The 27,694-nt window shown below is 32.1% G+C and overlaps 2 protein-coding genes across 2 annotated transcripts in view; both read left to right on the forward strand.

The window, feature by feature from the left end:
• Window positions 1–1,536, forward strand: part of LOC108686980 (UPF0602 protein C4orf47-like) — a gene marked incomplete at its 5' end in the record, with an annotated part of 5,514 nt that extends 3,978 nt beyond the window's left edge. Inside the window, one exon of the mRNA XM_018192515.1 lies at window positions 1,154–1,536. Coding sequence (XP_018048004.1) covers window positions 1,154–1,536 — 383 coding nt within the window. The remainder of the gene's footprint in view (window positions 1–1,153) is intronic.
• A 5,353-nt stretch (window positions 1,537–6,889) lies between these two features.
• The window catches only part of LOC108686856, a 26,020-nt gene continuing 5,215 nt past the window's right edge, over window positions 6,890–27,694 (forward strand). The window contains exons 1-8 of the mRNA XM_018192353.1: window positions 6,890–6,990; window positions 20,215–20,672; window positions 21,665–24,076; window positions 24,373–24,696; window positions 24,768–24,895; window positions 25,550–25,790; window positions 25,881–26,278; window positions 27,031–27,573. Of these exons, the coding sequence (XP_018047842.1) occupies window positions 6,890–6,990; window positions 20,215–20,672; window positions 21,665–24,076; window positions 24,373–24,696; window positions 24,768–24,895; window positions 25,550–25,790; window positions 25,881–26,278; window positions 27,031–27,573 (4,605 nt within the window). The remainder of the gene's footprint in view (window positions 6,991–20,214; window positions 20,673–21,664; window positions 24,077–24,372; window positions 24,697–24,767; window positions 24,896–25,549; window positions 25,791–25,880; window positions 26,279–27,030; window positions 27,574–27,694) is intronic.

Here is a 27,694-nt window from a genome sequence, read left to right on the forward strand (position 1 = left end):
CACTTGTTTCGATCAATGGCACACGGCCTGGCTGACCAGCACTTCCGGTCTTATGAAGAAGTAAAAAATTGGATCGATTCGTGGATAGCCTCAAAAGATGACCAGTTTTTTCGACGCGAGAAACGCTACCCGAAAAATGAGAGAAAGTAGTGGCCAGCGATGGACAATATTTTGAATCATAAATGTATAATCTCAGTTTTTTACAATAAAGCCTCGAATTTCGGAAAAAAAACGGCGGAAGCAAAGTTGTACACCTAATAATTGCATAATTTTTTAAAAGCTAAATATACATACCTTTCGCTTTAATTAAAATAACAATTTTTTTAATAATAAATTATAGTTTATATACCAATAAATAACAATTTTTTAATAATAAATAATTATTTTTTTATAATAATAAATTAGTTATTATAAACTAATTTATAGTTTATATACTAATTAATAGTTTATATACTAATAACGATAGCGAATACCACTACTGTATATATTAGTAATAACGATAGAAAATTTTTCTGCCACTTTATGCAGACAATAAAATTGCCAATAAAAAGTGTTTTATAAAATTTTGTTATTTTAACTTTTTTAATGTCTAGATGTATGTATATAACGCATTGAGAGAATTTCTCTCCAATTACAGTGTAAAAAAATTAATGAGAAAATGAAACATAAATGTAGATTGGATTTTTTTCGGAACAATTCCTTTATTTTATATGGCAGTATGTAATTATTAATTATAATTATATCGTAAAAAAAGGAATTACGTTAATTTTTGAGAGAAACATTTTTAACTTTTACATAAAATACCTTCAAAAAATATTTGATAACAATTAAATGAAATCTTAATTAGTATAAATGTTTGAAATTCTTTTTACAGGAATCTTTTAAATCTTAGAAATCCATCACGTTAAAAACTTTTTGCAGATTCTCTGAATTGGAAATTTCTTAATTTATTCTTGCACTTACTATATATTACATATGATTTTCAATTAATCCAGCTGTGCAAATCATATACATGTTAAATTTCTGTGTCCGACATTAAATTTTTAAGTTTATATATGTTTATTAAAATATTCATTTTTCTTACTATCGCTTATGATCTTTTCCTTGTGTAATTCATATATTCTAAATGTAAATCATCACTTTGGTGCAACAGAAATAGTGTCTGAAGGCCGATTCTTGACGACTAGTACGCCGTTGGATTATTTCCCTCCCAATCCTTACAAGGATACGGAACTAGGGCCCACTTACATGCCTCCCAAGATTGCAAGAAAGACATTCGATATGGCGCGATTCTACGTCCCTTTTCCCAAGAAACCCGGCGGAAGTCACGATGGTTGCTTCAGCAAGTTTCCAGAGTACACGGGCGATCCTTATGAAAAGGCTAAGGCTAAAGCTACCGCTCAGCCCAAGTTTATAAGCGGTGGACCATTTCTACGTTCAAAATATACGAACAGTATTATCGAGCAGATAACGAAAATATCGTGCAACGCTCGCAATTATACGGAATATCGAGAACGAGCATATCCTATGCACTGAGAAAATCTTTCTAATTGCACGGAAATTGAACTCTCGAACTTCTTTTTTATTCATTGTTAGAAAAAAACTTTCTTCTGTAATTATCAGTCATACTAAAATTAATTAAAAATAATTAGATTTTATATTTCTCTTTTTGTCTTTCATTCGTAATGTTTTATGTGCAGTAGTTACATTTGTACAATAGCGTTTAAGTAAATTACTTATGAACAAATTAAGAATAAGAAAAAACCGAATGAAACCATTACGACGCTGTGAATCTTTGCGTATTTCTTTAAATCCACTTAAAAAAATTCCAGTTGGTAAATTACATTTTATCCTAATTTCATTCCGAATCCCATAGAATTTTCAGAAGACTCTGAATGCATTTTATGCGCGTCCGCAATGTATGCGATTTCGTACTAGCGAAGCCATCGCCTTCTGCTATCGCCTACGATGTTGGGCCGACAAATCGCTTTTCAGCAATGGCGATTGGTCAAGTACGGCTGCAACAACATTCAGGTGGTGGTCGAGTCCTTTCAAAGTGAATTACCCCAGCGCGTTCGGTCTTATCCTCCTAATGAAATTCTAACGAATGTTTCTACCGCCATTGTCGTAGAAGTCCACTCTCGGCAATCGTAATTAAATGTCTCCAATAAGCATCGTGTACGGTAGGATTATTAGGTTGGCAGTAGGTAGAAACTGCAGAATAGTTTGAAAGAAAGAAAGCGATGAATGCACTTTCTATATTTGGATAAACAAGAGCTACGCGGAGCGCGTAATTAGCTGGTTGTTTTACTTACTTACGAATAAAAAAAGGCTTTTTCTTGATAAAGTTTGTAGAAGGAAAAATTTTATTATTTCAGCTTACATGCCAAAAAGACTCGGTTTATTTAATACACATTCATCTGTATCTTATAATTATTGGCAATTATGTGTAGAATCCGCTGTCAATGCATTACTTTTATCTAAACTTAATATCTACAAATGCTTCTTATCCTTCATATCATACTCTTTTTAATTCTACCCCTTTATATTAATTTATGATAATATCAATACATATTAAACAAAGCTAGTATTAACTCATACAGTACAGAAACTATAGCAGCATTGTTGCAATAATTACAATGTCACTGTACTATACGAACGTTGCAATGTCGTTGCAATATTGCTAGAATGATCTCTGCTGTATGGGAACAAAAACTTAGCTAAATCACTGTATATAATATTAATAAAAGGAACACATTGTATGATTCATCTTAAATTGTTATGATATTTTAATAAATCATCAGCGCATAAAAATTATCATAGAAAAAAAAGTTATCGCGTGCTATTATGAAGTTTAAGTATTTCGTGTAAAAACAAACTGCCAGAATATATGAAAGACATTTCGATTATAGCATGCGATGTATAGTTCCGCAAGGAAGATGAAACGGATAGTGAATTTTTCTAATAAATGAACTTAGTATTTTAAGTGTCTTTGCGTGAAGTTTCACACGCCGTCACGAAGTGCTATATATAGAAATGCAATAAGCGTTTCCTCCTCTGAAAAATTTCTCGTGGAGCACATGGCAGACAAGAAATGGCAGCTGGTAGGTATGATTCCACGAGATTTATTCCGCGGTTGAAGCCGACCATTTCTCCGTGCCGTGTCGTTGCACCGGTATTAAACATTCCAGGCATTGCGATGCCTCTCCAATACTCACTGGTCTACGTAGAAACGTATAAGGAGCATCGTATAAGACAGCTCGAAGCAATCGTACGACTATCTACTCGATATATACATCGATATGTGTGTATAATATATGTGTATGTGTGTGTATATATACCTGTGTATATATATATATATATATACAAGATGTATACTAAGTACACTAAAAGAGTTCAATTATTAATTTATTTATTTTAATGAAACTTTAAACATATACAAAGTTTTAGCAAAATAATTCGAGTGATCGATTTTTGAAATTTTTCCTTCAATTTTTTAATATTCTGTAAAAAATAAAATATTAATTTTAACTTATAGTCGTATAGTGAAGAGAGAGAGAGAGAGAGAGAGAGAGAGAGAGAGAGAGAGAGAGAGAGAGAGAAACTTTCTGAGTGCATGCAAAAATGTTAAAATTAACATAGAAATGTCTTGTCTCAGAAAATTCGTTATACAATTATAAGTTAAAATTAACATTTTATTTTTTATAGTGTATCTTTAAAACTAAAGCATTTCATAACATTCATTGTTATATAAATTTGTGAGAAATTTGTGAGAAATCCTTTAAATCTTTTAGCATATTTCGAATACATACTGTACTATACTAAATACTTATATACAGGATGTTTTAAATTTCGCAACTCAAAATATTATAGTACGATAATTTTCCAAAATTAAGTAAAAAGTTATTTGTAAATTTTTATTTTAAGCAACAATTTTTTCTTGAGATGTAAGAATTTAAATACTGCTAATTACAGACCACGTATAATCCTCACAAATTGCGAAATAGTATTACTTCAGCGCATTCATTAATACTTACAGGTCACTTAAACATAATAATGTGATTGGTCATAAACCCTTATCTCCAAAATTACTGTTTAAAATAAAAATTTACAAACTACATTTTTTACTTAATTTTTCGAAAACATTCCTATCAATACTTTAAGTCGCAAATTTTGAGACACCCTATATACAAAGTACTTATCGTAGCGGTCTGCACGATTTTCGAGATACTTGGAATAGTTTCAACAAAAGGTTGCAAAGAAAATATTTACTTGTTCCATGTCAGCTATGACTGCTACTTGTGATTTCAAAAATTTTTAAATCTTTTCATAAAAAATTAAGATCATATGATAAAAAGCACCATACGATTTTTATTTGTAATATTATGGAGAATATTAAATTTGATTAAGTTAATTATATGAAAATATTACTTTTAGTAATATCTTTTATTAATATTTAATTTACTAAATTTACTTAAAATAGCTGTATTCACTTACATAAAAAAAACCAATTAATAATATTTAAAATCTTTGAAGATGAAAATTACAGCTGGTGCAGTTTTGGATACAAATAATATAAAATATGTAATTAATATTAACTTGTTGAAAAGAATAGAACTTTGAATGTCTTTATAGACGGAAATATACAATTTTAATACTTGCTTACATTAGTTACAAACTTTTTTATTATAATAAAATAAATATAATAAAATATAATGAAATAAAAAACATTTTCAGTGTAAGTTCATCTTAATCTTCCCAACAATATTATAATAAATTGTCCTATTTAAAAATATTCCCATTTTGTAACAATATTTAAAGAATGATATTGATAATCATTTATTATGTTTACTATGCAAAAATTGTTTTTAAACAGTTTCAGTGCTTACATTTCTAATAAGAGCTTGAATAATAATGGAATAAATATGGCTATTTTAAAAAATAAAAAAGTTTGATTAAATAAAAGTGATATTTCCGGTAATGCAAGAAATTTTTCTTAATGTCTTATATAGGAAAAGATCATATGATAATTAAAAAAAATTAAAATTAAATTTTTTATAAAAAAAAATTTTTAATTTTTTTGGACTGCAAATTAAGCCTGCAGACACAAAGCAAGGGAATAGCGATAAAAATAGCGATAAAAATAAAACGATTTCAACCTATCAGAAATGTATATTTTATTGAATTTTATTTTTAATGGGTTAAAATCACGTTATTTCTATCGCTATCGCTATTTCCTTGCATTATGGCTAGGGCTTTATAGATAATATTTATAGATAATTATAGATAAGGCATATTTTGATTACAATTTTATAGATAAGACAAATTTTGACAACATATTTTTTATAAATTTGTATCTTAAAAGTCAGCGAACTGTTAAAATGAGCACCCTGTATATAGACAGACAGATATCACATACATATATGTTGTATGTATTAGTATATGCGCGTTTGCAAAAAAGCAGAAGAAACATTAGGAAATGAGAGACAGTAGCTGAATCAGCAAAAACATGCGAGATTTATATACGAAGTAGAGAATCTATGATAATCCAATCTATGATAATAAAAAGTAATAAATACATATAAATTAATTAACATCAAGTCAAATATGTAATTAATCAAATGTAACTAATATCACATATAATTAATAAAATATGTTTACGTTGCATACTGCATATCTCGATGTGATATTTTTTAGTCATAACTTACAATACATTAATTACGTCAATATATGTATTACTTTGAAATTTATAGGATTAAAGAAAACATTTGTTTCTGATATCATACGCGAGAATTGCTTTTTCATGAAGATAATTGCAAGAAGTCGAGTACCCGATAACTTTTTAATTAGCAGGCACAGGTTGCACGTATCAGCATTTCTCTGGCTTCGTTTAATCATTATTGGAAGCGGATAATTATATCGCCATAGTTCGGTTATGTATAAGGTCTTAAAGGTTAACGAGATTAAAACAACATTCTTCTTTCTGCGCACGAAATCTAGTAGACATCTTTATCTCAGTGTCTGCTGAGGAAAAACGGGAAACGTGATTTGATTTAGTACGGAGAAAAGTCGTGGCACACAATTCGCACACCGTGATTTTTATTTTTACATAAGAATTCTACATCAAATATATCTAAATTTTTTGTATACATATATAAATTGGAAAAAATTATGTTATGAGATCGAACTATAAATAACGTGGCCATAGCCGCTCCTGTTATTTATCTTCGTATGATTTCAATGCTTCGATGTCCGATAATTAAAAAACGACGATCATGTAATACATATTCGTCTCTAACCACAACATGACTTTGCTAAGGAATGGTCATAGAATTTTCATACATTAATATAAAATATGCAGGATTACAAATTTTGCTATGCGTGTACCCAAAAGGTATTCCATATGTAAATTTTATCATGGCAATATGCTAATACACGAATAAATTGGTCCGCAAGGGACCAATTTGCAAACGATCGTAGAAGCAAAAGATTGCCATATCGTGCCAATCGATATTTCAATCTTATAATTAGATATGTAGCAATGTCAGGCGTTTATAATATTCTTATCTTATTCTTTCACGACAGTCTACAATTCGTATTATTATTCTTATATCTGAGTCCCTGTTTGTTGATTAGTAAGGGTAGATGAGACGGCACGGTGCCAAGAGACGCGGAAGCAATAAACTGCAAAAGAGAGAAAGAAAAAGAAAAGAAAAGAAGGTGTAAAAGATCGAACAAAGAGAAAAAACAACGACAGAGGTCGATGAAAGGTAAAAAAAGGGACGAAAGATGAAAGAAGGGTAAAAGACAGAAGGAGAGGAAAGAGGCCGATAGAGCCAATCGAGGAATCGGTTTTGCCCTCTTGGTAAAGAGACGAAGAAAGGGGACCATGCACGGAATGAAGGAGATAGAGTGCATACCTGCGCACGAATGTTTGGGCGAGGTGGAGAATGCCGAAGAGATGGGAAGCTTTAGGAAGCAGGGAGGAAGGTACAGGCCGTATACGAGCGAGCTTTCAACGCGAAAGCTGCCGTAAAGCTGGCCGTTTCAACGAATGTTAGGAATATCTATCTCCACGAGCTAAATCCAGCATACACATTGTAAGAATAGGTTGAATGGGGATCACTGGTGGTCTAAAGAATATCGAATACCGCGTGCTACATATTCCTCAGACGCGCGCTGATCTTGAGAGCATCGAGGCAATTCTCGCCCTTTCTCTCTTTTCTCTCTTCTCATACACCACTCACCCACACACACACACACACACACACACTCTCTCTCTCTCTCTCTCTCTCTCTCTCTCTCTCTCTCTCTCTCTCTCTCTCTCTCTCTCAACCGTTTATATAACGTCTTGCTGCACTTTTGAACTTCTGATCCACCCGGATGAATCCGGAGTTCAGTATCGTCGAATAGATGTCGTGTCTTTTCGAAGTCAAAAGCCTAAGTGAGAAGCGGTTTTATCGCGCGTTTGATGGGACCCATTGAAAGTGGATACCACCGTTCGACCTGCGAGACCGATACGATTCGCTTTTGTCGTGGAACATGTCGTGAAGACGGTCTTTAGCACCTGCGTCTCGTTTTGCTTTCCCCACGGGGTTTATCACTTGGGTACATTTATTACTTAGGCTACCTCGAAATAATCGTGAAAATGTACGTGGAGAGAAAAAAAATTTCGCGATTACGAGATCACTCGTTGCGCGATTAGATTTTAGTATGTGATTGTATGAGATTGTCTATATATTGACGCGTCTATTATTCGTTCTGAAATTTCCACACCGGTGTATTCTCAATTTATGAAGAAAGTTTAGACAGCTGTCTTATTCCTGCGCTACAAAACAAAGTGTGAGCTCATCGATCTCTTTGCATAGACAGTTCGATCCGTTGTGGTGGGCGATTAGGAAGTTTGCGAGCAAGCCTGCTTGAAATTTCGACGATAGTCACGGTGGGCACGTCAGCCGTAAATCGTCGTTACTGAAATTGGAACGCGTTTTCACGCGGTCATAGGAACGTGGTCAAAGTGGGTTAGATGGCAAAGCTTTTCTGTCCCCCGATACAACGATGTCCTACAGAAGTATGAAAAACTTTATTATACACACAAATATATATACACACATATACTTATACATATAGGATGTTCCGAAAATCGGAATAACCGAGAAAGAAGTAATTTTTTACTTAAAAGTAAATCGAAAATATACAATAAATTTTTTCCATATGTAGCTCTGTTTTAGAACAAACAGAGTTTGAATATTTGCTAAGTACACGTCTTAATCACAATCTGCTTGGTTCATTCAATTTGACTATTTATCGCTATTTCTACGTTAGGCTACATTTAGTATAGTTAAAATAATGCAATAAGTTTCAATAATATATTTATTTTATTAATTAAAATATTATTGAATATATTTGTACAAAATATTATTGAATATATTTATACAAAAAAAATTGTTTATTGTATTTTAAATCTATTTTTACACGAAGAATCTCCTGCTTCACGATTGTATTATAATTTTTGTAACAACCTTATGTACATGTATATGTGTACGTATGACATATTATACTGTGTTATATTTTGTGTTTTATTTTGTGTTTTATATATCTTTTTAATCCCTCGTTCTTTAATCCCTCGTTCTATTCCCCCGCACGCGCGCGCGAAAGCCATAAATTAATACATTAATTTCTTGATGACGTTATTGCGCAGCCTTTCTGCTCTATCAACGAACGAATCACTGTCACTGTCGGACTTGAATTCAAAAACGAGCTAAATTGGAGTTGGACGTGTGACACGATGCCTTGTCGAGGAAATGGCAATCTATATGCGGAAATATTGCATTTGAGTTTTATTCAGTGTTAGCCCATATGTCTCTATTCTTTTTATGTTTTAAATTTTATAAAATATTTTTGTCATAATTTAACTTTTTCGTATCAAATTTAGAATGTGAATATTTTCGACAATTTTATGATGATATAAAATAATTCTTCTGTATTTTTATTATTTTACGTTGCATGTAAACTACTTGATTATTTAAAACTGGCAAAGTATTTTTTAATAACATTGACGATCGTTAATAGTCATATCATGCTTTTCAGTTTTCAGAAAATTTATGTATTTGTAATGTCTGATAAAAACAACAAATAAAATTGTGTAAAAGAAAGTAATTTCACGTGTTCTATATATCGGAAAACTAAAAGCCTGGAAATGTAGAATGGAAAGCGCGGAACGATTGTGCATTATGTTTCCGCTGTTGTCTTTATGGGGGACAGAAGGAACCATTAAACGACTGCATTAAAGTAAGAAGATATTACATTTATATTTTTATATTTTCTACGATCTCGCACACAATTGCGGTGAAGAAAACGACCCTGGAGAACAATTTGTCTTTGCTTGTAAATGGTCATTTTTCTAGATTATGTTTGTAATTAAATTCAAAGTAATGACAATTTCATGTACATCTGTTTTCTTGAAATTGTTGTGTTTCAAAAAAAAACTAACGGTGTACGTGTTAAGGCAAAAACATTGCTTTACGTTACAAAAAAAAAAGAATTTGGCAAACGCGTTATCGATCAAGTAACATCTATGGCAGTGAAAAGATAGTAGGGACGAGTCACATGGATCGAAAGTAATTACGAGTATGGACTGTCACACAAAAATGTTCCGCGAATAGTACGAATGTCGTAAGCTTTCAGAGTTTTCCCGCATTTCGACTCTGCTCTCTTGAATTCTCCTTCGAGTCAGACGAATGAAATTAAGTTTCCGGTATCGTTCGAGCTGAAACGAGCTGTGGATTTTCCGCGCATTAGTTCTTCTCGCTCCTGAAAGTAGCATGTAGTAGAATTCTTTCTGAGAGAATCTGACTTTAGCGTTCTTTGAACCCAATTTTACATTAAATGGGAATTATATTTATCAAATATATAAAGAAATATTTAATATTTGTACAATGAGAAACTTTAAATGTATTTTGGATGAACTATTACCCATCTTATTAAAATCATAAACTATATTTCGCACAAATGATCCAATTTTAGTTACCATTCCATCTAATTGCTTGTATCAACGGCAAGAACTTCTCTGCGTATTTCCTCCGGCAGACGTTCCTCCCCTCTCCCTCATCCTGACAATGAATTCAATTGTCTAAAAGACTTTTCCAGCTTAAACGAATCGTAGATTTACTCTACTTGTCCGCCCATTCGCGCAGCTCGTCTCCTTCTATCTTCTTAATCGGCCAAGTTGACAGTGACAAAGTATCATTACTTCTAACGCAGTGCAGATGAATATCGCTTCATTATACGTAATAATGACAAATTAAAGCTTTTACACCGTATTTATATAATCTTTTTCATATATATAATTTTACTACTAGTTAAATATATATATATATATATATACTAGTTATGTGTATATTATGTAAATCTCTATATACAGTTTACAGTTTATCTCAGTCGCCAAGCGATGAATTAATGAGGGATTCGAGGTAAAAGCAATCCGATAATAACAGCAGAAGTTAATAAACCAAACACATTTTCGTCCGCTAATCCACTTATTTGCATACTTCTATATTTCCCATGAGGAAAATCCGGACTTTAATTACTTAGTGGAATCTTTCTCTACATTGCACTCTTCGCGTTGTTTCGCCACGCAATCACGCTCAGTGTAATTTACCGATGATCATATAAAAAAACTTGTAGATCGAAAATCGATGCTCGACAGATACACGCAATTTCGCCTCTTCCTCTCGCATTTTGCGGATTACTCTCTCGTAGTACTATGAATTTGAATAAATACTTCTTTACATCAGTCTTATATTCCGATACTGAAAAGCAAGATTCAATTACTGAACGCACGTGATTTTTGGCAGAGCAATTATTACATCTAAATTCCGAACTTTAATTATTTAACAGAATCTTTCTCTACGTTGCATTCTCCGCATTATTTCGCCATGCAATTATGCTTGAAATTAGTATAATTCACCGATAATTATATTAAAAAACTTGTAGATCGAAAATCGATGTTCTATGGACAGAAATACGTAAAATTTCGTCTCTTAGTCTCGCATTTTACTCTCGTACTGTGAATTTAAATGAACATCTACTTTTTTACGTCATGTTTCGCATGCCGATAACATCGGAAAACAAGATTCGATTATTGGCACGTAATTTTTGGTAAAACAATTATTACATCTAAAATCCGGATTTTAATTATTTAGCGAAATTCTTTTCCATTGCATCTTTTACATTGTTACTCATCGCGCAATTATGCTCTGTATAATAATTTACCGATAATTATATAAAAAATTTGTAGATTGAAAATTGATGTTTTTATGAACAAGAATATAACATAATTTCGCCTATCCTTCTCGCATTTTAAAAATTATTCTCGTAGTAAAATTAAATGAATACTTTTATACCTCAGTCATTTATAGTCGATAGTTTATAGGGGATTTCGATAGTTTATAAAGCAAGATTCGGTTGTTGATTAATACATGACTTTTGTCAGAGCAATTACATCAATAATATTACAAAATCGCATTAGGATTAGAATTTCTAGCTAATGATGTAGTTTAAGCCAGTAGCCGATTCTGCCATTAGATACTCTCGAGGTATACAATGCAATGTGCCTTGTATCCCTAATCCTTGGAATCGGACCTGAATCTCGTATGGCACTCGCGTTAGTATATAATTCGCTATTCACAAGTATCATTTAAACAAATTGCAAATTTGGTACAAAATTGTGAAAAACAATTCATGATAGATTCTCGAAAATTGCAATTGCAAAAATATGTGTTGTAAAAAAAGCAGGATATTAACGTGACTACAAATATTATTGCATGAATTTCACGTATACATCAACCTCATTTTAATATGTACTTTCATTTTTAGTACTCCTATTTATGGTTGATTTTTTCTGATAAATACTATCAAAATCAATTGTAACAAATACCAATGCGATTTTTGTTTTGTGCGCGTTATTTGCAAATATATTTATTGACATATTTTACAACGTATTCACTATGGCGGCACCGTATGCCACTTGGAAAGCTGAAGTGGATTTTTTGTTTCTAAAATTGGAGTTCGAATGTGGAGATATTAAAAATAACCAAGGTGTAAACTGGGGACTGAAATGCGATCGATATGAATTTAATTAAAATCCAGTCACTCGAAGTTTACAGTACTTTGTTCCACATGGAACGTTTCAATATACATACAGATATATCTCCGTCTGGCCAGCTTGACCAAGCATGACGATATGTGTGCCGATATCCATTTATCGCTCGCAGTTATGAATGTCCGATATCCACGCACGGATGTATGAAGATAACGAAAGGTTTGATAGCTGTGCAATCCATCTAATTTTATGGAATCGACTGGTATAGCGATTAAATCTGTCTTACTAACGTTGTCTGTGTCAGGGATTTTATATATATGTTTGTTAAATTATATCCCTACACAAAACATTTTTGTCAGCGGATCAATAATCAGTTGTTTTACATTGAAAAAAATTTATTTAAAACTATTATTATATTGTGAAAAAAGGACAAAATAAAGTAATCTCGTAGTTACATAGATTGACAAAAATGTTTTGTTTTCTTATCCTACACGTGAAAACTTTGTGCCGGGGTACGGCGTTGAAAAATACGAAACATTTATTTTTTTTACACATAGCTTTATACAGTTTTGTCATAAAATACGTAATGTTGTAATTTTTAGAGGAAATATTTTCTTGTGGTAGAAGAATTTTTTCACGAAATAAAATGGCACTCTTTAATTTGAAAAAGTTATTATTTTTCATTTTTATAAAGTAATATATACTTGAAACAAAAGCTCAAGACTAAACGTTCTTCATTCTGTTTAGATAATTAATTTTACACTTAAATTGTCTAAATTGTTCTGTAATCTATAAGTATGTAAAAAATAACGTTGATATCCTTTTTAATAACAAGATATTAAATAAAAATAAATTAAATTGACTTTGTCATTCACGTTGAAGAATTTACTTTATATTTTATGAAAGAAGCGCTGTTAATTATTAATATAAATGACTAGTAGAATTAATGTAATTTCCTTTGTTTTTTCAACGTATAATGCTTTTATTTTCAATTCTGTATCGCATTTGAAGACGTAAATGTAAACGATTTAAAAAATTTTCTTGTAACAGTTTTTTGAAAAACACTCTTTTATGCATTTGTGCTATTAATCCTTCAAAGCTTTATTTAGCATTAAGCATTAGATAAATTATAAAATCTTCTATTTGCAAACTCATTTTACTTGCGTCTTAATGTGAGTAATTTATCCTAAATTCCATAATTAAACACACTTTTCATTAATAAAATATTCATAATTTCTTATTAAACTAAGATTGCAATTGTTGCGTTTGCATTTTATATCTATTTATTTATTTTAATTATTTTAATTAAAAATCTAGAAAGTATTTATAGATATCCAAGGCTTTACTGTATATTTATTTCATTAGAAATTTCTGTCTAATTAAATTTGTTCATGTATTTATTTTCAAAAGAAATAAAACATTTCAGAAATATCATGCATAATGATCGATTAATTAATAAATTAAACAAGTATAAAGATTTACAATTTATGTAAACAATATAGGTATTTATCTTTGAAATGACTTTGTATATGTACGAGCTTAACTCTGCATCTCTCGAGGCAGAGAATAATTTTATCTTATTCGCTCATATTTCATCTATTGAATAATTTATTGGTTTCAGAAACACGTGCACGCATAAAGTACTCGTACATGAAACAGCTTTGTTTGAAGAATACATCTCTCCAGAAAATTAAAAATTAACATATTTTTAGAATTGTCGTATACTCGAAGTCATACTAAACCTATTTTAACATTTAAATACAATTTCTCGCGAAAACTAAAAATCATATAAACATTTATCGGCTTCAAATATCCATCAAATAGTTATATTAATAGAAAATATCTATTTTTAAATTATTTCTCTATATAAAGGAATAAAAAATCTTCCGCGAAAGTATGACGAAGAAATGGTCTTGCATTTGTCAAATTAATCAAATCAATTTTGGGCACGTATACGTTAACGGTCGATAAACGAGATTTTGTAACATGCAGAGGTGCAAGATCGGTTTAATGGCTTGTATAGTCGGCTACCGCATTGCCCGACGCAGTTTGCTGTGTTAGTAGGCCGCCCCAGTCTTCATTTTGCTCGAGGAGACAAATGGTGCTCGACAATCTTGTTCAGTAAACGTCATACGCAAAGAAAATTTTATTTACAGAGTAATTCTTTATATTCGTACTTGCAACTTTAAGAAATAATTTTGATGTCATTGATGGTATTCTTTTATGGAAAGAACGAATTCTGTTAAATTATCTAAAATCTATATACAGACTTAAAAATAATAATTGTAATGAACTATCAAAATAATTAAATAGGAATCTCCAGCATAATAAGCAATGTTGCAAGAAGTTTTGATATTTTAGCAACCAGTTTAAGCATTTTACATAATTATTTTGACGGATGATGGTCCAACAAAATTATTTTCAGATCTGTATCTAGCTAAATTTTAAGATAATCAAAATCTTTAACAAAATTGTTCTTTTCGTGTTTCATTGCTTCTTTCTTGGTTTACACAATATTCTATGTTTAAAAAGAAGACAATTTTTACATCACAATTTCAATTTGCTGCATCACAAGTTCGATACAAAATAAACAATACAAAAAGCTAAATGGAAACAATTACGAAGGATAGTTAGCTCGCGGTTTGTGGCCAGGTCATGGTGATCTGCAAAGATGCAAGGCTGCATGGAGTACAGCTTAATAGCGGGTAGCTAGCTCGCTTCGAGTTCGTAGTCGTGGAAGGCCAATCCTGACTACGGTACCAAACTTGGTCTAGGATTTAGCCTCGGGAGATAAGTGGTCCTTGTCGGATTCACAACGTAGAGCGGCACGTAGTTTCCCAGCAGGGTCATCGCCAGGAACACGCCGGTGCTTCGCTCAAACTCAAACTATCGCTCGGGCAAATCGGTTGTACGGCCGACACCAACTGTCCTCTCATTCGCCATTGGGTTGTCGTTTCCCTTTGCCTCCCACCTCATTACATTTCCGGGTTTAAATGGGACGACGCATTACGTCGGCTTACCTATCATCGTTCCTACCTACAATATCTGCAGGTTCTGATACCGCCCGAAAACTGACCCAATCCTGTTCATTCATAGATCCGTTCATCCGTCCATACAACTATCTCAAAATTGATTCTCTGAGCGGCGGTCAATTAAATGACCGTTTAATTTGAAATAATCTCGTTAAATTGACGTGGAGTACTATCATAGTTTAATAAGTCATAAGTAAATAATTATAATCATTTTTTCAATGACTTGATCCTTATTTTTACTTTTTTCTCGTTAAATTAATTATAACATTATTCATAGATAATATATTATTCATAACAACTTATTATTTATCAACAACTTATTATTTATTTATCATTTATTGACAAAAAATTTAAATTAAAAAAAGATCATTCCACATTTAGAGTTTTACATTTAGTAAATTTGAACATTTTTAGATAGAATAGAATATTACTCAAATGTGCTCTCTATTCTTAGATTAAAATAATTATACATAATTCAAATTAAATTTATTTATTTATTACAAATCAATTTCAGTAAGTTTACGGCACAATCTATTAACATATTAGATTAAAATATTATAATATTAATTACAATTATAAACTTTAAATTAATTACAATATTATAGAAATAAATTTAAATACAACGTTACTTTACGTAACTGCTTTAGTAATTGTTTTTAGTTACATGAGAATTCCGTATATATTTTGCTTTGTTTACTGACATATGTTAAGCGAGGCAAATTTGTTAAATAAATACAGTTTGTACTCTTGAGTCGTCTGTAAATGAGTTAAAGCTACTGATTGACCACGTCATGACTATGTGCTGGAATAGGAATTCTAACAACAGAAATCAGAACAAGTTGCGATCCATCGATGTTTTCTGGAGATATACAAAATGTCTCGTTTTTTAAAAATACATTTAGAATTGAAAAAAAATGATTTCAAAAAATTATTTTAAACAATTTGATTTCTCAAGGAGTAGAATGTCATGTATTTTAATTTTCATATATCTCGCGCGCGCGCGATAAAATGTAAAATAACTTTTAAAATATTTATTTTTCCATATATTAAAGCTTTACTTTAAGGCTCCAATATACATAATGATATTCATAAAAATAAATTTAACAAATCTTTGTTTAAAACATTATTCCAAAAACATTTCTTTTCTTCTCACTTTCTTTTTCTCTCTTTAAAATTATTTAAATAATGATCTGCAAAGATTAAATGTAATATAACATATTTAAATTATTCAAAATGGAACACACTGTACAGAGAGCGCTAAGTGAGAACATGGAACATCACTAGCATATATTGATATTCATTAACAATTCAATTCATTCTATGAGAGTGTTATTAATCTATACTCGATTAATCGATTAGTCAACAATTTAAACATAATTTATTATTGATATAATATTAAAATCAGTGAATACTACAATAGATTAACACTTAATAATGCATTAATTTACATGTCTAACCACGTTAATTGTATTATTAATTATGTTATGTTGTTTAACAACATTGTAATATTAAATTTGTTCTGTTACTCTTTTTCCCTTTCTTCCTTTGTTTGTTTCTCTTTATTTGAGTCAATTTATTGTCACAAGGATTATTTCTCTTACGGTAACCATAAAATAACCATAACACACAATTTTATGGCTATTAACAATGGTGAAATATTGGTAAAAAATTAAAAAGCATCATAATTACAACGCTATAACTATTTGATTCAATATATAATTATGATATCAAAACGATAATGGAAGTGTAATCCGATATAGTATCCGATAGTGTGAATCGATTACATTATATTTCTGAAAATTTCCGATTTTGATTAATTTTTATTATCTGTATATATTCTTTTTTGAATAGTTACAGAGTAAAGTTTTGTTTGTAGTTTTGTTTATAATATATAGAAGTTTATACTTCTCAGTCTTCGTAACTCGAGAAGTTTGCTAGCTACTTCGGTGCTTCGCCTACAAAGAAAGTATTTCGTACTCTCTTCCTTTGCATCTCAATTGTCAAACTATTTCCGCACGCCAAGAGTGCGTGCCTTCATGCAGAAATACAAAAGAAAATATATAAAGTTTTTGCAAGAAAAAGACTAAGTTGTACACTTGAAAATATCTACTTATTATTATATAATAACAGTTTTATTTATTGATTTTATGGCAACTTATTTTCTTATTCAAACGTTATTCAATGTTATTCATTATTTAATATATTTCTACCTTTCGATTATTTGTTGTTTCATATTGATATCTTTCATATAGAAATCAAAGAAAATTTTATATACATTATTTTTTTATATTGGGAAATATGAGTAATAGTATATTTTTTATGATACGATGACGCGATGATAAGATAGAATTGCTGAAATTTTTAATTTAAGTTCTATTCAAATTCTATTCAGGTTCTATTCAGATTCTATTAAGAAATCTTTATTTCTCTTTAAATTTGTTTAAATGTAATTAAATTAATTTCGATTTCTTAAATGAAGATATATTATTAATGAAAGATAAAAAAATTACTAGTAGAATATTTTTTGTGATGTTAGATTCTCTTCATAGTAAGCGAAATGGTGAAATATTATCCTCATGTATTCTACATGAATCTAATTAATATTCACTACCTCAAAATACATTATGCATTTGACCGCATTATGAGAAATGAAAATATTTTCACGCAAACGTAATCTCTGCTACCGTCATATGTGAATATTTATTTTCATAATTGTCATTATATCACACGATCTGACTTCAGTCATTTTTTGAAAAAACACGACAAAAGTAAATAATTGGCTAATCTGTAAATTTTCTATGTTTGTTTTAAAGGATAGAAAATTTATTTATACAGAGAGAAATTTTTCATTGCAGGTGTAGCGTTAATTGCAAATAGTCTTCGTTTATCTAAGGAAAAATGGGACAAATTCTTTCACAAAAAGATACAAAATTATGGTATCGTATATAAAATAGCGACGCCAGCGAACGAACAAACATTAATGAACAAAAACAGAGTTTATTTTTATATCGTGACTATGTAATATAATTGTATCTTTTCCATTGTACAGGCGAGTAATAAAGATTTGTTTATTAAGGGAATTAGATGTGGCGAATGGTACCTCGAGTACCTCGGTCATTATCACGATGCGCCTCGTTGTTTCAGCGCTTCTCCGAAAACAGCACGCCGGAACTAAACTGAGATAACGACGTGCTTTCGTAGCGCGCTTTAGACGCGAGCACGATGGAGAGGCTGGGCCCTTGGAGTCAGTCGTGTATAGAGCTATGCACCCAGCAAAACTACATTATAATTTAATTAAAATCAAACCTCTCGCTTGCCACGCGGCAACCGTGCTCGCACCGTTTTGAGACATAAAGGGGGTGGATAGGTAGATCTTTTTGTCATGACATTGCGTGCTAGCTGGACGCAAAACTGTCGGCCAATTAGCGTATCTTTTCCTCTCTTCCTCTTATCAATTCTGCTGCGACTCAATAAACTTTTTCATTATCAAATTTAATTAAAGCTCCCGTATTCTGTGCGTTGCACATCTCTCGGACAAACCTTCCTGTAAACGTAATGAATTTAACAGAGTGATAATGAAACCGTACGTAGAAACGAATCATATAATTGCAGAAATGTTTCTCATAAATTCAAATTCGTTTCAATCTATCAGGATTTTTAAGAATTTGACGTACGACATTAATAAAAATTGATATAGTTTGTAAAGCGATAAAAAGAAAAAAGCAAATATTAATGTTGAATAATGGAGAAAAGACAAAGATTTAAAGAAATGAAAGAAATTTATAATCTCGTCATTATTCATATTGGTTTCGCGGATATTGACATTTCCATTATAAACATGTTTAATATATCTTTAAGTTATTTCATTCTATAATTTTCACCCATTTTCCCAGCAACTGGAATAATATAATCTTATGCGCTTCTATTTTGTGATAAAATCCGAATGATAGAGCATCCATACATGCTACATATATTTTAATTAAATTGTCCAGCGTTTCCAAATATACGTAAATTTAATAGGCGGTGCTTTCATCGGAGAATTGGAATTATAGCAGAATATCAATTTAATTAAAATTACAAAAATAATTGAGTATTTTTTATTTACTATAAATATTTTAATGCACTGTAACAAAAATTTTGTAAAAAATATCTCTTCTAGCTTCTTTTTATAATGCGAGAGCTATATAACAAGCAATATATCTGCACATTTGCATTTATCGATAATATCCAATGATTTTGACGAACATCGCATCGCGCTTGCCTCGCGAAAGCCCGAGGTATACATGCGAAAACAGTTTCACGCGTAACTTTGCACGTTTAGGCATCCCATTTGTTTAATTTTTTTTTTACCATGATCGTATTTTACACGCGTTCCGTGCCACGGCGGTACTGTGCAGAGCATCGACTACTTTTTCGTCCCCTCACACGAAAATTACAGTTTCCACAGAGTTTCGTCGTTAAGTACAGCCTGCACATCCGTGTTATAATGTCGGAACCCATGTCCCTACTGACGAAACTTACGACTCCGGTAATACGTTTTCCATTACCAGTGTCCCCGTTGTGAAATGCTCGATTTACTTTTATCCCTTAGCAGAAAAAAAGAACTGATCGCTCTCTGCAACATTTAGCCGGTATGAGCTGCTACAACTTCTGCATGCATAGTTTTATACTGTATAAACTCTGTTTTCGAATAAATTCCGTAACTATAAAATACATTTTGAATTAATCAGTACGAAAATTCGAATTAATTTGAATAACTACATAATTCTTACATATATTCAGTGTAATAAATATAATTTTAATATCATTACACTGAATATATGTGTGTAATGATATTAAAATAAATAATTTTCACACACAAAGAATTTATTATTCCGTGATACAATGCTTACATAATTTATTATTTCATGACTCGTGCTTTGATAAAAATTAGATATAGGCACTGTCACATTCATTCATTCGATGATTTATTCATTTATTGATACGTTCACGTATGATTATTATGCTTAGGTGTTCTCAAATATTATAAAATAACCTCTAAATGAAAAAGAAATCTAAAAGATTCAATATTGTTAACAGAAGTCAGAAAAATATAACAAATATACATAATGAAGCTGATTGGTGTAGTGCGTTAGATTACATATTGATCAACGATGATCATTGGTGGTGTATAGTAACGATGATGGTAGGGACATTTGTCGAGCACAGCCGCTATATTTCTCTCTTCAGTGAAACCGTCGAAGAAGAAGAGCAGGCGTGTATTTATTCTCTCAGTTATCAGAAAACGATAGACACTGTGAAAACGTTGTCGAAACAAGATCCAGAGAAATGTCCTGCTGTCGAGAGTATCTGTCATTACGCGAATACCGTCTTAAGCGAAAACAATGGCCATCTCTCTACCTGGCTGATTGCACGGCTCATAAAGTATCTGATCTATCGCACCAAAACCAAGTACATTGGAAGACTTAAAGTAGAGGCGAATATAGACTGCAAAATTGATGAAGAATATCGGACAATTCAGAATACTGACAGCTCAAGTAAATGATACAATGCCAGTTGTTTTTTTTCCATTTCAAGCCATTAAAGACAAGCTTTTAACAATATGATGTAGCTATGTGGAGATAAAAATGGCCCAATTTAACGGTAACTTACTCGATAAATTATGATAAATTGTCAAGTTTTGGAAAGTTAATAAAATAGTATCTAATTTAGAAAAAAAATTACAAAAACTAAAAATTTTTGTATAATTCAAAAGGAGTATTATTTAACTTTATAAGATAAATAAATTAAAATACTTTATTTAACTTATGAAATACTTTTTATTAAATACTATATATATACACGTATGTAATAATTAGGAAATTAGACACACTGTAACTAAAATATATTTCAAAAGAATTTTGAATGTTCTATGTATAGAAATTTGAGATAGTATTATAGTGAGATAATATTAGGAATATTAATTCAACATTATCTACTTTTCAGGTATGTATGAAAAGTTGTCATTTAAAGATAGCAAATCAGCAAAGTTTTAAATAAGATTTGTCGGTTTGATATCTTTAATGAAAACTCTTCATGCATAATTTATTTAAAGTAATGTTGAATTAATATTAACATTCTTACTATTAATCTTCTTTTATATACATAGTATGTTTAAATTTTTTTTAGATGCAATTCCATCAAACTCACATGAGGATAGATTTGATATTTTTATAAAAAGAATGTTGTTATATCTTGTAAACATCAAAAACATGAATGCAGTTTACTTCTATATTAAAAAATCATGATTATAAAATTATAAAAAAATAACTAATTTTATCAAAATTATCACCTTACCGTAATTTTAAGTAATCGTCATGTGTATTTGACGATAATTTTACATCTCTAATCGTATGAGATGATAAATACTATTATTTTCCCTATTCGATAAATCGCAATCATAATTAGCGAAACAGATTATTTTTTTTTGTAATTCGCGTGTTCTTTCTTTCTCTCCGGCTTACATAATAGTAATAATTTCATTACTCAGCTTCTTCGCAAAGCACTATTGAAGATCCTATCCCTCAAAGAGTCTATAGTAACAAGACCGAATACGTATTCAATGGCAAAGCGAATATACGTTCACGTGCAAGTAACGTACCTTTTGATGGACCGAATCTCTATGTTGTACTTAGCGGGTTTCATAATCCCGATTTACCAGCGGAATTGTTAAGCGTCGGAGTTCCTTTGACCTGTATATTGGAGATTAAGCTTCCCGGCGAGAAATACATTGGGCATCGCGAAACGAAAGAAAACGATATCCGAGATAAAACGCCCTTCTTTGAAGATCATCATATCAACGAAATCAAGTTAGTTGAATTTTGGAGAGTTACGCGCGAACGATTCGCTAATCTATCAGCTTATCCGATGTATGCCAACATAACTATTCTTACTATCGATCTACCAGTCTTCCCGGAAACAGTTAACATTATCGAGAAGGAGTCTTTGAGGCGAGACATATACAATAGAATACTTTTTACTTTATATCATTTGTACGAACTTTACCGACAGCATGCAAAGTATCTTAAAAATATGAAGCTGGAGAAAAGAATTTTTGATAAAAGAGATGAGGTAGTAGATACTAAGATTTACGATGATGTATTGAAGAACATACCTAACGAATATATTGGCGCTCCATTGATATTGAGCGCGATACTTCTTCAGGTCGAACACAATCTTGCGACCGATGGGTGTTTTCTTGCCGATCACGATACAGGATTTAGCGATGCCGATACGAGACACGAGAATACATCAATGACAGCAGAGCGAAGCCCTACGTTCAATATGCAGGCTAAGCTAAAACTACTTGATCTTGAATACGAGCTTATCGATGAATACGATACCAGTGCTGACGGTGCCAGCCAATCGTTGCAGTCTTCTGATCTTGAAGTTATACCATATGGAGATACTTTGAGCGTGATCATCCGTCACTTCCACGATCATAGAGTTACTCATCTGGACGACGCGGTTCTACGAGTTCTACGAAATCCGAAAATAATTAATGTTTGGCGGAATTATGAAATACCAACGAGATCAAAATCTGATATGTATTTCTGCCACTTGGACAATATCGCGCGTGCATTTAATCGAGAGCAAAAGGTCAGTCGCGAGGAAGTTGTTCACTACTTACATCTCTTGATGTTTGACGACCTGATCTTTTCCGGCAGCAGTCGCGAAGCAAGATCGCGATTAGTGCAACCGCCAAAAGATGAATTGTCAGAATTAAAACACATGAGATCAACGATAAAAAGAGCATGCAGCGTGCCAAATTTTACATCACCTCCAACCATTGCATCCGGATTACATCGTTGTAAAAGCGACATCGAGATTGATTATTGTAAGCCGGTAGTTGCATTCACCGAATGCCCGCTTTTGTTCACGCTAACAGACTTTAGAGAGACGTTGCTTCCGGGATATTTGTGCAAGAATGTCTTCAAGAAGAGAAGTTACCAAAGACCGAGTCTCGAAGAATACGAAGACGTCGAGTTACTCTCGAGCCGGGTTTTTCTTCAGGTCGTCCACGAATGTTTCCAAAGTTTCGATCGTTTCGTGGCTAGATACTTCAAGCCGACGGATTCGCTGCTGCTTTACTTTAGCAACAACGACGTGGTAAATAATGTGTCCGAGGAAAGGTGCTTGTCAAGTATATGTACGCCCATCGGACTCCATGAATTCTGTGAATATATTGCGAAGAAAGAAGAGAATTGGATAAAACGAGAGCAGGAGACGCGCCAATCACATAGGATGGACTTGACAGGAAGATTTATGAAGAATTCCATCAAGGTGGAAGACGACGCGATCATATTCGACGACAAGTGCTTCATACTTCGGGATTCTTTGAAAGCGCGTCATCTAAAGAAGGGTTTGGATCGCGACGGGCAAAAGAAAATTTTCGAAACGAAGGAATTTGAGAAGGCGGCGATGGAGAATATCGACGGAAAGAAAATGACAAGACAGAAGCAGAACGAGTCGCCGACGGCGGACAACGAAAGCAAATGGGCGGATGGAAGAGTTATGAGTGGAAAAACGTCAATGACAAAGAAAAAATCGGACACAAAGATAGATGATGTCGATACGTTCTTCTTACCGATGAAAAAAATTCTATCGTCTCAATGTGACGAGACGGGCGGATCGTACAACTTCGTTGGATACGATCTTGGAAGTCTTCGTGTTCAAGTGATTCATCATAGCAAAAAGTTTCTTTTGGATGGCGATACATCGGTGCGGATTGAACTCGAGGACTGGCTTCACGGGGACCGCAATTTACGCATCGCTGTTACTCTGCTAAACTGCACTTTACGATTGTCTGGCAGAGTTAGTCACCGTCAGTCAACAAGCACATTTCACTTAACTACGAAAAGGGGAATTGTATTAGGTTTCTACCGGAATAGGAGAGAACTAGGTAATTAATACCTCGCTTTAGAGCTATTAAACACTTATCAAACAATGATATAGTCAGAAAATAAATATCCAGTAAACATCAATTAAAAGTAATATAACATCATTGTATTATTATAATTTCACACTCAGTAATTATCTTGTAATATACGTGTTATATTACAATTACTTTGAATGAAATTATAACACTGATGTTATGTTACTTTTAGTTGGTGTTTACCAGATAATGATTCTCATGCAATGGCAGACAATAAAAAATAGACGTCTTTATTATTCGAATAATTCTTTTACGTTCTGTAGTTGAAAATTCATCCGATTCCCATTGGCAAAATTTTACTTTCGACTTTCGTGCTTCATGGCCTTCGGGATTATTGATAGAACCAACCATTGGGGACGACACCAAAAATCCATTTTACATTCGACAATCGTACATTTCAAAACGTCCCGGGTGCGCAGGTGCAGCCCATGAAGTCTGTCGGAACTTTCTTAGAAACGGTACCGTCTTAAAGTATCTGGACGACAATACTGTCATCATCTTCCGCTCGAATGGCGTCATCGTGACGTGCATGGACTTCAACAAGCCGCAATCGCACGATGAATCCATCCACAAAACGGACCCAAAAAGTATACAAGAAACGCAGGTCAACTACGAAGAGAACGAGAATTTTTCAGTTAAATTGAGGATTCTTCTACAGCAGAATTTAGAAAGGGCAACTCGAGTCAATCGGTGGCGGCCAAGCATAGCGATAAAGTCATAGATTCCATGGAGACGCGTTCCAACGGATCGATGCTGGACGCGCAACCGTCGAAACATATACCATCAGTAGGAGAATTCGTGACTATTAAGTTTCGTTTTAATTGGGACGCGAAAATAACTTGAACGATTTGATAGTTGAGATTTTAAAGATAAGTTTAATTTCGTACAATTACATCGTTTTTCTCCAAAAATTACAATTTAATTGTACGTAAAGTATAGATCCAAAAGTTTTCAACATATAAAAAGAATGATAAAGTAACATACTATTTTTTTATATTTCAATACAGTTACCTTTTATTTTTACTACATTTTTTTATAACGATGAATTAATTTTTTAAATAAAAATATTCTGAATTTTTATCTTTAAAATGTTTTATAACTCTGTAGAGATCATTCTTCATTTTTCTAAAATCCGATCTACGTGGAAAAAATTTGCCAGAAAAAGTAATCTCCGCAGTATTAAATCACTTTAAGTAGAAAAATTTAGAATATTTTTTAATGGTATAGAAAAATTAATTCATCGTTCTAAAAAATATATTGAAATAAAGGCTGACTATATTGAAAAATAAAAATTGTTTTATTGTATCATTTTTTAAATATTTTTTGGCTAAAAATTTTTGGGAAACTTATTATATAAATCAAGTTGAAGGTATATAGAACTTCGAGTTTGTTACAACAAACAATATTTAATGTTTGACTTCTTTAAACATTTTATCTTAGAGCAAGGGAGACGATTCATTGATAACAGGAGCATTCGCTGTAGGTGAAGTGTTACGATACTCAGTAGTAAATTACGATGGTAGATGCTACGAGGTGCTGAACGATCTGGTCGTAAGTGAACACGATCGATTGCTCGTTAGGACAACGTTGGATTACGAGGTCAACGAGGTATTCACACGTCGTGCCGACGGTACTGATACGTTGCTACGTTCAAATGGAGAATTGGTTGTTACATTTCCCGGTACACAAATATGTGTAATATGTTAAGAAATATATTTATTTGATGTTCTTTATTATCAAATATCACTTGCCTTCGATATTTTATCATCAGATGGCACATGCATTATTACTGGTTACACGATAGAGGAACAGCCAGTAATTTGCGAATGGACGGAAAATGAATTGCAATATTTCGGAATTACGGAAACATTTGAAAAGAAAGAATATGGTAATCGAGATGCTTCCACATTGTCTCCCGACATTGAGTTCTCGCATGAAAATTCGTCCATGCCACACACCGAATGCCAAGAGAAACAGACAAGAGTATCGATTGTGGACGGTTTTGTCTCGATCTTGTTGACTTTCCGCATGGAGCACAAAGACTACGCCACCGTGTTCTATGATCAATCAGTAGTTAGTTGTACTTTATCGATGCCCGACAATCTCCACATTAATATATCAAGAAGAGGTCATTACGAAGTTTCAATGGAAGATCAAATTAATCTGAAGGTAAAAAATCGTGGTACGCATACTCACAATCAGTAATACATAGACATGTAACAGACGTAATATAGTACAGAGCTTATAGTAACATTCAACAATTAGGATCAAAGGAAATGTTCTATAAATACCGAGTAGATATTTCATAATATTACATTTCTTTATTAATATATTATTATTGGCATTAATTGAATTTCATAATCTGCTGCAACATTTGCAATAACGTTCTCTGTGGGATTATTGGAATATTACAATGTTGCTGCAATATTACCTGAATGATCTGTACTGTATGAAAAATAAATATAGATGGCGCATTCTCTGATTTTAATCTTTATGTTTCGTTAGAAAGATTTGAATCAGCGGCTGCGATTCACTTGATGCTACAAATTTTTTGAAGCATTCTTTGATTAGTCAATTAGTGAAATTTTTTCTTCTAATTGATCAATCAAATATTTCGAAATATTTGTAAATAGCGCTAAATGGACCGCATCTCTCTTGAATCCAAGAGTTTAAAAAGAAGAAAATATAATTGAAGCTCTTTCTTTCTTGAACTCTTTCTAAATCAATAGCAACAACTTCATATAGAAATTCTATTCTTATTACGTCTATAATACAATATTGATTATATAACAGTGTGCTTTTGTCGATTGATTCAGCTATGAAATTATACCATATGAACTATAGTTTTTCTGTCATATTTTTATTGTACATGTTTCAATATTAATAATCCCCTTTATTAAAGAAAATTTCATTAATGTCAGATTTCCGACAATGACGCGGTATTCTGGAAGATATGTGCTACTTGCGGTGGTAGATCGATGTCGACTTATAAGTTTTGGGAATCCGGAGCTGATTCGCAAACGATTCTCACGACTGTTGGTATTCTTGGGGATATGCTTGAGGTTAAAAGTGATGGTACCACGCGTTATCATCGAAACGAGGACCATCAAAAGAATTACGAATGCAACAACGACGTTTTTGAATACGGCGAAGAAAAAAGAAATAGTGAAGAAAAAAGCGCCAACTCGGAGGCAAGGATCCATTGCAAACATGAACGATATTGTGAAATGCTCAAGTTTCCAGCGAGAAGTCAATACAGAATTTTCGCGATGAATCGCGATCTGACAGCTTGTGAGTACGTTCATCGATCGGTTAGATGCGAGCAAGAACTGGCAGCCGTCTTTGGCGACGAGATGGGTATGATCCAGTATCCAATTTCACGTCGACCGGAACTTCATCGCTTGATTATATTTGTGCCAGTAGAGCCGGAATTGGGATCAAAGGAAATGTTATATAAATATCGGGTTAGATAATTGATATTACATTTCTTTATTAATATATTATTATTGGCATTAATTGGCATTAATTTCGTAATCTTTTGCACAATTTGAAAAATAATAATAAATAAGAAAATAAATTTTATAT

The sequence above is a fragment of the Atta colombica genome, unplaced genomic scaffold (genome assembly GCF_001594045.1).
Source record: "Atta colombica isolate Treedump-2 unplaced genomic scaffold, Acol1.0 scaffold198, whole genome shotgun sequence".
NCBI classification, from domain to species: domain Eukaryota; kingdom Metazoa; phylum Arthropoda; class Insecta; order Hymenoptera; family Formicidae; genus Atta; species Atta colombica.